Source organism: Globicephala melas, chromosome 12 (genome assembly GCF_963455315.2).
Source record: "Globicephala melas chromosome 12, mGloMel1.2, whole genome shotgun sequence".
Lineage (NCBI taxonomy): Eukaryota > Metazoa > Chordata > Mammalia > Artiodactyla > Delphinidae > Globicephala > Globicephala melas.
This window is the reverse complement of record NC_083325.1, coordinates 12230887-12242763: the sequence shown is the minus strand read 5'-3', so window position 1 is coordinate 12242763 and position 11877 is coordinate 12230887. Positions and strand designations below refer to the sequence as shown.

At 45.0% G+C, this 11877-nt stretch overlaps 1 protein-coding gene across 1 annotated transcript in view; it reads right to left on the bottom strand.

The window, feature by feature from the left end:
• Window positions 1-6927: 6927 nt before the first annotated feature.
• Window positions 6928-11877, bottom strand: part of TTL (tubulin tyrosine ligase) — a 36465-nt gene continuing 31515 nt past the window's right edge. The window contains exon 7 of the mRNA XM_030837371.3: window positions 6928-10376. Coding sequence (XP_030693231.1) covers window positions 10262-10376 — 115 coding nt within the window. The 3' untranslated portion in view covers window positions 6928-10261. The remainder of the gene's footprint in view (window positions 10377-11877) is intronic.

The following is an 11877-nucleotide window of genomic DNA, read 5'->3' as shown; positions in this document are numbered from 1 at the left end:
TTCCCTTGGTCAGGGTCTCCTGGAGGGCAGGAGAATGCAGGGATGATGGCAGAAGCAGTCATTTCCATCAGCATACAAACCTGCTGGAAAAGCTGTTAAAACAAAAAAACAGCTCACTGATCTCTTGTCCCACTTCAGCTACCACAGGAATTCTCCCCTTCAGAACACAAAAAGCGTCGACCATCCTTACCATCTCACCACTGCTTTTAAGGTTCATCCATGTTTTAGCATGTATCAGTATCTCATTCCTTTCACCGCTGAATAAGAATCCATTGTATGGATACATATTTTGTTTCTCTATTCACCGGTTGATGGACATTTCGGTTGTTTCCACCTTTGGCTATTATGAGTAATGCTGCTAGAAATATCCATGCACAAGTTTTTGTATGGACATAAGTTTTCAATTCTCTTAGGTATTACAGCTAGGAGTGGAATTTCTGGGACATATGGTAACTCCATGTTTAACTTTTTGAGATGCCGCCAAATTTTTCCAAAAGCAGCTGTACACGTTTACATTCCCTCTAGCAACGTATGAGGATCCCAGTTTCTCCATGTCCTCACCAGTAGTTGTTATTCTCTGTTTTTAAAAAAATTATATCCACCCCCCCCCCACACACACACACAAAAAAAAAAACGGTACAAGGACTTCCCTGGTGGCGCAGTGGTTGAGTCCGCCTGACGATGCAGGGGACGCGGGTTCGTGCCCCGGTCCGGGAAGATCCCACATGCCGCAGAGCAGCTGGGCCCGTGAGCCGTGGCCGCTGAGCCTGCGCGTCCGGAGCCTGTGCTCCGCAACGGGAGAGGCCACAACAGTGAGAGGCCCGCGTACCGCAAAAAAAAAAAAAAAAAAAAAAAATTATATCCACCCTAGTACATGTGAAGTAGTATCTAATTGTGATTTCTGTATTTCTCTAATGACTAGTGATATTGAGCATATTTTCATGTGTTTATTGACCATTTGTATATTTTCAATGGAGAAATGTCTGTTTAGATACTTGGTCCATTTTAAAATTGGGTCGTCTTTTTTATTGTTGAGCTGTCATACTTCTTTGTATTATTTCTATACTACTTATCAGATATATGATTTGCAAATATTTTTTTCCCATTTTGTGGGTTATCTTTTACTTCCCTGGTTGTGTCCTTTGAAGTTTTTCATATTGATGAAGTCTAGTTTATTTTTTTCCTTTTGTTGCTTGTGCTTTTGATATCATATCTAAGAAATCATTGCCTAATCCAAGATCATGAAGGTTAACAGCTATGCTGTCTTCTGAGTTGTGTCTTTTTGTTTGTTTTTTTAGCTGCAACTCTTACATTTAGGCCTGTGACCCATCTTGAGTTAATTTTTGTATATGGTGTGAGAGAGACATCCAACTTCATTCCTTTGCATGTGAATATTTTGTTCTAGCACCATTCGTTGTAAAGACTATTCTTTCTCCCATTGAACTGTCTTAGCACCTTGTCAAAACTCAATTGATCAGGGCTTCCCTGGTGGCGCAGTGGTTGGGAGTCCGCCTGCCGATGCAGGGGACACGGATTCGTGCCCCGGTCCGGGAAGATCCCACATGCTGCGGAGCAGCTGGGCCCGTGAGCCATGACCACTGAGCCTGCGCGTCCGGAGCCTGTGCTCCGCAACGGGAGAGGCCACAACAGTGAGAGACCCGCGTACCGCAAAAAAAAAAAAAAAAAAAAAAATTTGATCATAAATATGATGGTTCATTTCTGGACTCTCAGTTCTGTTGCCTTGATGTGTATGTCTATTCTTATACCAATACCATACAATCTTGGTTAATATAGCTTTGTAATAAATTTTGAAAACAGGAAGTGTAAGTCCTCCAACTCTGTTCTTCTTTTTCTAGGTTGCTTTGGCTATTCCTGATCCTTTGTATTTCCATATGAATTTTAGGGTTGGCTTGTCAATTTCTGCAAAAAAAGGCAGCTGAGCTATTTGATAGGGATTATATTCAATCTGTACATCAATCTAGGGTCTATATTCATCTTAACAATAATTATCTTCCAACCTATGAACATGGGACGTCTTGCCATTTATTTGGGTGTTAATTTCTTTCAAAGATGTTTTGTAGTTTTTGGTGTACAAATGAACTTCTTTTGTTGAATTTACTCCTAAGTATTTAAACCTTTTTGATGTTGATGTAAATGGAATTGTTTTCTTCATTTAACTTTCAAATTGCTCATTTGTAGGGTCTAGAAATACAATTGAGTTTTGTATATTGATCTTGTTTCTGGCAATCTTGTGTGAACTCATTTATTAGATCTAATAGGTTTTGTGGATTTCTTAGGATTTTCTGTATGTTAGGTCTTGTCATATGCAAAAAGAGATCGTTATATTTCTTCCTTTCCAATCTAGATGCCCTTCCTTCTTTCCTTCCTCCCTTCCTTTTGAACCCTTAATCCAATGTTGAATAGAAGTGGCAAGATTAGATCTTTGTTTTATGCTTGATTTTAGGGAGAAAGCTTTCAGTCTTCCACCACTAAATATGATGTAGGCTGTGGGTTTTTCCAAAGATGGCTTTGATCAAATTGAGGAAGTTCCCATTTCATTCCTAGTTTATTTTTTATTTTTTTTATTTTTTTGCGGTACGCGGGCCTCTCACTGTTGTGGCCTCTCCCGTTGCGGAGCACAGGCGCCGGACGCGCAGGCTCAGCGGCCATGGCTCACGGGCCCAGCCGCTCCGCGGCATGTGGGATCCTCCCGGACCGGGGCACGAACCCGCATCCCCTGCATCAGCAGGCGGACTCTCAACCACTGCGCCACCAGGGAAGCCCCATTCCTAGTTTTTTTACAAAGGAAGTGTTGTTTTGTCAAATGCTTTTTCTGTGTATATTGATATGATCATTTTTTGTTCCATTAAAAATGATTATATTGATTGAATTTTGTGTGTTAAATGAATGTAGACTTTTTAGGATAGATCCTACTTGATCATGGTGTATACAACAGTATAGACAGACAGTCCCCAACTTACAATGGTTCGACTTATGATTTTTCAACTTTACAGTGGTGCAAAACGATACACATTCATTAGAAAACTTACTTCAAATTTTGAATTTTGATCTTTTCTCGGGATAGGGATATGAAGTATGGTAGTCGCTCATGATACCGGGGAGCAGTAGTGAGCTGAAGCTCTCAGTCAGCCAAGCGATCACAAGGATAAACAACCAATACTCTTATAACCATTCCATACCCAGCCAGCCATTCCATGTCTCACTCTCACTACAGTATTGAATAAATTACATGAGATATCAGCACTTTATTATAAAATAGGCTTTGTGTTAGATGATTTTGCCCAACTGTAGGCCAATGTAAGTGTTCTGAGTGCATTTAAAGTAGACTAGGCTAAGCTACGATGTTTGCTAGGTAAGGTGTATTAAATGCATTTTTGACTTATGGTATTTTCAACGTACAGTGGGTTTACTGGGACATAACCCATCATAAGTAAAGGAAGATCTATAATTCTTTTTATATGTTGCTGGATTTGGTTTGTTAGTATTTTGTTGAAGATTTTTTCATTTCTATTCCTAAGAGATATCGGTCTGTTGCTTGCTTTTCTTGTGATGTCTTTGTCTGGTTTTGGTATTAAAGTATTAATAGTGACCTTATAGGATGAGTTGGAAAGTGTCCCCTCCTCTTCTATATTTTGGAAGAGTTTGTGAACGATTGGTGTTAATTCCTCTTTAAACATTTGGTAGAATTTACCAGTGAAGCTATCTGGTCCTGGGCTTTTCCCTGTGAAAATATTATTTATTATTAATTCAATCTCCTGTTAGGTCTCTTCAGAATTTATCTTCTTGAGTTAGTTTCATCAGTTTTGTGTCTTTCTAGGAATGTGCCCATTTCATATAAGTTATCTAACTTGTTGGCATATTATTGTTCAGCAGGTTCCCCCATAATCCTTTCTATTTGTGCTGTAGTAATGTCCCTCTTTCATTCCTTATTTTTTCTTGGTCAGTCTAGCTAAAGGTTAGTCAATTTTGTTGATCTTTCAAAGCGTCAACTTTTGGTCTCATTGATCTTATCTATTGTTTTTCTATTCTCTATTTCATTTATTTCCACTCTAATCTGTATTCTTTCTTTCTACTTACTTTGGATTTAGCTTGTTCTACTTTTTCTAGTTTCTTAAGGTGGAAGGTTAGGTTACTGATTTGAGATCTTTTCACAATATAGTCATTTAAAGATATAAGTTTTCCTTTAGGCATGGCTTTAACTGCTTTCCGTTAAGTTTTGGTAAGTTGTGTTTTCTTTCTTTTTTGTTTATTTATTTATTTGCTGTGTTAGGTCTTCGTTGCTGCACGCAGGCTTTCTCTAGTTGCGGTGAGCGGGGGCTACTCTTCATTGCAGTGGGCGGGCTTCTCATTGCAGTGTCTTCTCTTGTTGCAGAGCACGGGCTCTAGGCACACGGGCTTTAGTAGTTGCAGCACGCGGGCTCAGTAGTTATGGGTTGCAGGCTCTAGAGCGCAGGCTCAGTAGTTGTGGTGCACGGGCTTAGTTGCTCTACGGCATGTGGGATCTTTCCAGACCAGGGCTCAAACCTGTGTCCCCTGCATTGGCAGATGGATTCTTAACCACTGTGCCACCAGGGAAGCCCTGTTGTGTTTTCATTTTCATCTCTCTCAAAGTACTTTCTAATTTCCCTTGTGACTTCTTTCCTTTGGCATTTTTAACTTCCACACACTTGTGATTTTCCCAGATTTGTTAATGATTTCTTGTTTTATTTGTGTTCACAGAACATACGTAGTTTGATTCCAATCATTTTTAATTCATTGAGGCTTTATGGTGTAGCATATGGTTTATTCCTGAGAAAGTTCCATGTGCACTTCAGGAAAATGTATATTTTGCTATTGTTGGGTGGAGTGTTCTATAGATATTTGTTAGATCTGGTTGGTTTACAGTGTTTTCTATGTTCTTGTTGATCATCTATCCATTATTGAAAATGGAAAATTGAGAGCTCCAATTATTACTGTTGAATTTACTATTTCTCTCTTTAGTTCTGCCAGTTTTTGCTTCATGTATCTTGGGATTCTGTTGCTAGGTGCATTTGTTTATAATTGTTGTATCTCCTGATGGATTGATCTATTTATCATTATAAAGTGTCTTTCTTTGCCTGTAATAGTTTTTTTTCTTCAAGTCTATTTTGTCTAATAGTAGTATGGCCACCTAAGCTCTCTTTGAGTTACTGCTTGCATGGTATATTTTTTCCCATCCTTTTACTTTCACCTGTTTGTGGCTTTGAATCAAAGCGTGTCTCTTGTAGATAGCAGAGTTTGATCATGTTTTTTTTTTTTTGATCCACGTTGCCAATCTCTGCCTTTTGATTGGCGTGTTTAACTCATTTACATTTAAATGAAATTACTGATAAGGTAGGATTTGTGTCTGCATTGTGCTATTTGCTTTGTAAATGCCTTATTACCTCCTCATCCCTTCACTACTGCCTTTTCTTGTTAAATATATATTTTCTAGTGTAACATTCTAGTTCCCTTGTCCTTTTTACTATATATTTAAAGTTATTTTCTTAGTGGTTAATGTGTCTTGGCGCGGATCTCTTTGAATGTATCCTACTGAGTTTATTGAACCTCTTGGATGAATTTATGGTTTTCCTCAAAGTGGGAAAGTTTTTGACCACTGCTCCTTCCAATTTGTTTTCTGCCCCCTTCTCTCTCCCTCCTTTCTTTTAGGATTCCTGTTACGTATATGTTGGTGTACATACATGTTTCTGGAGTTCTGTTCATTTTTTTATTCATTCATTTTTCTTTCTGTTCCTCAGACTGGATGATCTCAACTGAATTCAGATCCACTGATTCCTTCTTTTGCCAGCTCAAACCTGCTTTTGGACACCTCTACTGAACACCTCTACTGAATTTTTCATTCGCATGATCATACTTTTCAATGCCAAAATTTCTTTGTTCGATTTCAAAAACAATTTATCTCTTTAATGATATTGTCTCTCTGGTGACACATCGTTCTGTCTCCTTTTAGTTTACAGCTCTGCCTTAGTCTGCACGTCCTGCTTGTGCAGATCCTCCTAGTCAGACAGAGGTGAAAGCCGAGGGAATTCAGGTCTCCCCTGGGCATGGACACAGCCCTACACCTGTGTGTGTCCTTCCATATTTTTAGGAATATGTTGAAACTTTTCAAAACGTTTTATGGACATCTTATTCCCCATCTTTCCCTTCTAAATTTTTTGTCAGCGGCTTCTCTGTTCCAGCTGCTAAAGCCATCTCAGGAAGTTGAGATGTTAAACAACGGCTGCTGATTATTTTTAACAAGTGCACCTAGGGAAAAGGCTGCTCACACTGGGCACACTCTGAGACAGGTCACATAAAATAAGCCCTAAGACGGGGACTTACACAGAAGTCCTCAGTGAAGTCTTAGTAAGGACTTCTTGAACTTCCAGCTATTTGGGGAACGAACCTCACTTCAGAAGCCCCTCTACCTCCATGTTTAAAGCACACATAATTCCTTCACAACCAGGGGTGTCACCTCACAACCTGCAGCATGATTCAGACAATACACATGGCATGTGAGACATGATGGGCTGCATTTTGGCAGCTGAAACTGTTTCAATGCTTCACCCTGGAGCAGCTCATCACAGTTTCAAAGGCCAATCTGTTGGCTTACGTATTGAGTAGCATTGTGGGGTCAGCAAACAATGGCCGCATATATGCTTGTTTTTGTATGGCCTGTGTGCTAAGTTTTTTTGGCTTTGTTTTAATATTTTTTAAGAGTTGGGGAAAAAAAAGAAGAATATGCAAAGGAGAACCAGTTTGGCTTGCAAAGCCTAGAATATTTACTACCTGGCCCTTTATAGAACAAGTATGCCTACCTCTGGGTAACAGAATCATGCATTCAAATAACCAGTGATATCCTAGGACAGTCAACACTCGCAATAAGATGACAGAACCAAAGGGCAGAGAAATGCTTGAAATATGATTCCTTTAATGCTCCAGGCATTTTAAACATTCATAAAATCGCCTTGTGTCAGGAGTCATTTCCTCTTAGGTACATATTCTGTGTCCAGGATCAGAGACAGTTTTCTCCGTGGCACCCATGTGCTATGGGGACCCACTCTGGCATCTAGTCTCCTCTGGCAGAGTCCCCACCACCCACAGCAGGGCTGGACGCACCCCTGCTTGACACGACCTCAATTCTTAATGGCAACACCCTCTGTAGCATCGCTGCTGCTTGCGGGTCCCGCGGATCCCATCCATTTCCAGCACTACCAGATGTCCCCAGTTTGGGATGATCACCCTGAGGCACTCGTGACACATCACGTCAGCTGGTAAGTCCACCAGCACCCGCTCCACTGCATCAGACAGACACCGAGGCACTTCCACGTCCTGGGGAAGTGGAGTCTCTAGTTACCACGGGAGTCCAGAGGGAGGGAAGGGGATTTTTCTCTCCATTATTTGTTTATAATCTTAACACTTATTTAGCAGATTTATAAATTCGTATCTGTTTATATTTGCTGACAAGGCTTCGCAAACTGTTTAAGTAGATGAAAGCACAGCTGAGCTTCCAAAGGCTGTGACGGGGAGCAAAGGAAAACCTGCTTGGACGGCACTCGCTGTATCACGTCAGCATCCGGTCATTCTTAAAGGAACGCCTAGCCTTCTAGAAGGAATTTTTTTTAAAGCCCTAAACCTTATCTGATTCTTCCAAGGTAATAATGTGTTTGTCCTTCCTCTCAGTCAGTGGTTCAAGGCATCTCAAAGCAAGCTGATGCCTGAGGTTCTGACTTAATCGGTCAGGGGTGAGGGAGGGGGAAGGTGTGGACACCGACATTCTTTAAAAGCTTCCCAAGTGATTCCAGCAAACAGCCAGCATTGAGAACCTTGGTGCTGGAGGTTCTCCAGCCTTCCTAATCTCATGTGTCCTCACTAAATGCCCTTGAAGTAGTCCCTGGGTCAGGCAACAAGCTCTTCCATGAGATAAGAAACTAAGGCACAGAGAGGTTCACGGGCTCCTCTGATGCCGTGCAGCCAATGACAGAGTCAAGATCAGAATCAACGCCTCCACAAAACACCACCTCCTTCCCCAGCAACTGGACACACGAACACAGACCACAGGTATGAAGACTGACTGCGGGCGAGGCATGACCACCTGTGTCAAGGATATCGTGGAAGGATATGGAAGAGCTCTGAGCCAGCCATTCCACCTGGTCAGAAATAAATGCATAAAATAGATACTTATTCGAAACCACGCGAGGAATGAAGCAGAATTTTCTCTTTAAAGCCTTCCTTCCCTCACATATATTGCTATTGATTCAGGTTTCTTAGAAAATCCATCAAGTTCCACAGACTTCCTACACCTGGATTCTTAGCTCTGTCACCAGTAAGAGACACGGTAAGAGAAAACTCTCAAACGTCCCTGCAGTTCAGGTCCAAAAGATCATTGCAAATCTGCGTTCGCATGTGACAGCACTACAAAAACCTCCACGCTTTCCCCATCACCCTACACTTTCTACGTAGGCGTGCACCTCACCACGATCTGCTCAGAAGCCCCCAGCACTAACCCATCAGCTGTGCTGGGCCTCCACGGTTCCCTTAACACTGTCTTATTTCGCTCTGGATGGAAACTTCATTATCTATATATTCTGGGTAACCGCCCGCACGTTTATTTTGTAATTCCAAACACCCGGGACGGCCGAGCCAGCTGGCCCTTCCTCCACTTCAGCCCGGACATAACACTTTCACATCCCACACACACTGCTGCAGCCATTGAATCATTTCCATCATGATTCCTTTTTTCACTGTTAAGCTCCCACATCTCATCATGTTTGAGGTGTTGCTGTTTCTTCTCTTTGTAAAAAAAAAAGTCTCCCCTGGCTGCAGAACTGTTTTCTTGTGCCAGGTAGAGACGAATAATGGAGCACACACGTGCCAGAGGGAAGACCCCGCCGCGCCCTGGGGAGGAGGGAGCCGGTTCAGTGGGTCTGCTGTGATTCCCAGCGCACCGTTCACTCATCTTACGGTGGACACAGATGGCATATGGGGCTTCCTCTCGCTAGTGACATGGCCTCCTGGAAAGTCTGCAGAAAATTCGTCCATCCCGTGAGTAGAAACTACATCTAACGGGACGCCGTTAACCTCTGCTGACTTAAGAGATGCTGAGTGCGGCTCTGAAACCCCATCTTCCCCATTTTAAGAGACTCTCCCACTCAGGCGAGACACACACTGATTCAGAGCCTCTCCGTGATGTCGAGAGGCGCAGCAGACGGAGAATCTTCCCTGGAACAAAACCTGCCTGTCCAGCTCCCACAGAAGGTGCTAGAAGAGCAAGAAAAACAAAGTGGGGAGGAGCCCCCTGGGGTGGAGGGGGGGAATTCTACCCTCTCCCGACCCCTAGAAGGGTTTTTACAAAAGTTAAATCCCCCCAAAAAAAACAGAACGAAAGGGAACTTGGCCAAAGGGCATGTAGAATTCTGGTTAAAACAAAGAGAACTGAGAATCATATTTCAAAGACTCCCCGCCACGCAACTATTAAGTAAAGCAGGACTTGTGTTGTTTCCTCTCTCATGCTTATTGGATGCTTACGGGTTTGCAGCAAACTTGCTGCTTGGTTTCTAAAACATGCAGAGAGCAGGCTGAGAGCAGCGTTTGCTGTTTGGTGCCCAGCCCACGCCATCCCTGGCCAGTGACCAGCCAGATGCCATCAGGACCAAGAAGAGCAAGCCCCCTGATGGCAAGGCAGCGTCCGCAGAGCCCAGCACCCAGGACAGTCGGTGCGCGCTTGTGCAGATGCCCGTGGGACTAGTGGGGGACACCCTTGGCAACCTCCCAAGTGCTCTCGCATCCCGCCCCTGCCCCAGACAGGAGGCTGTAGCTGGGCACAGAGCTAAGGCACTAATGCAGCAGGTGGACAGACACCAACCAGATCCAACGGCTGCCACCCTGGGCAGGAAAGGCGCTGCTCACAGCACTACCTTAGGATAAAAATCAGATTTTTCAAAGGATGAGAACGTTAAGCACATCCCTGTGTTTTGCCCCTCAGAGGAATAGCCTGCTCTCCCATTGGCGAAATTTGCTGCAGTTTTCGAATCTCAGTAGCAGTGCCAAGAGCTCCACCTGGGAACCCCTGGGCAAACGACCACTCCTCGGGGAAGCTGCCTTTTCTTCTTCCAGCACATCTCTGCGGGTTGTCTCTCCTCCTCCTGTTTGGCTTGATGACGAGCAACTCGGACACTTCTCCTTCCCCTGGGGCAGCGCCCCCTCGTGCTTCTTCCGAGGCAGCTTCGAGCGCCTCCCTCGGTCACAGCTTGATGAAGGCGGCTGGCTGGGGCGGCTGCTGCCCCGAGCCGGGGGGCGGGAAGAGGCTGGCGATGGCTATGTCCACAATGCCCTGGCACAGCTCCGCATAGAGCTTCCTGCAACGGGTTCAAAGAGCTGTTACTGAGGACGCTCATCAAAGTGCGAGCGAAAAGTCAACGCTTTTTTCACCAGGATCCGCCCTAGAAATTCCACCTCACGTTTCTAAGACTAGTGTCTGCTGACCATGCAAATCCTGCAGGAGGTACTGCAGGAAGAGAAAGCAGCCACTCGACAGATATTTCTGGAAGGTCTTGCAGGTGAACAGACAAGACGACTCCTGCTCTGACTTGAACTGCAGGGAACACAGGCAATTCCAAAGAGAACGGGGGCCGTCTTGCCTGTCTGGGGGGGGGACACCTGGAGGCGCAGGCTCTCCCCAGGGAAAGTGCCCACGCAGTGTGGCTGCGGGGCCTTTCGGAAAGACTCCCCGGAGTGACAGCTCGGCCGAGACCCGGAGAGGGAATCACATCGGACAGAGAACGGATGATGGGTTGGGAAACAGGATGAAGGAGGGGGAGCCAGACACAAAGAATGAGGGAGAGATGCGGAGAGAAAGGAGGGGAGGGAGAAAGAGAGACTTGGGCGAGAGAGAAGAGGGGCAGTGCAAATGGAAGGAGTGGTACCCACTGAGGAGAGAGAACTCAGGGCATCTGGGGAACTGGACCACTGCAGTGCGAGGCTAGGGACAAGGCAGGGGCCAAGCCATGCAGGGTTCTGAGGCCACGTGCAGGGGTCTGGAACCACCATAGCAGAAAAGCTAAGGAGGAAAACCTCCCATCCAGCCTCTTCAGAGAAGCGATGAGGCCCTCTGGCTCCCCACTCACTCATTGCCTATAGGATTTTCGCCCGTTTCACACGGCAGCACATGAGGCCCAGAGCCAGCTCTCGGAGGACTGTCTCTAACACAGGGGAAAACCAGAGACATATGGTCCAAAGAGAAAACCCACATCTGGGATGGCGCTCCAGGCCTGACGTGCCTTCCCAACTCACTCAAGACACATTTGGAATCCAGGTGGCTGCAGCCAAGGGTAGGAGCCCAGGCCAGCTCGACCTGGAGGAACAGAGGTCTTCACTGCCCTGATCTCCAGAAGATGCTATGTCCCAACCTCCAACAGGTAGGAAATCTTCACAAGCGAATTCCCATCCCTCCTGATGCAATGGCAAATCTCTGCTATCATCCACCCCATCACAGAGACTTTCTCCCACCCCTCCCATCCCCTTCTACTGCCCTTGCAGCTGGAACCTGTATGCTCTAACCTCTGGTAAGGCCCTCTGGGAAGAAAGCTCACGCAAAGCCATGCTTCCGTTGTCTATCTCAGGAAGTCCTAACTGCCAGCTAACCTTCATCTTTCCTGCTGGATGTCTGCTCTTCCCGCTCTCCCCTCTCCCCAGTCCCCCAGCCTCTGCCCCTTCTGTCTGTGAATCGAGTCCCATTTTCAACAGTCTGGTGTGGCCACACACTCAACCTCCCACTTCTGAAGGGATAGTGACCAGGGGGCCAGCAAGGGAGTGATAGCGGCTGCTAAACTTGGGACTCGGCAAGTCCCCAAGAGCCAC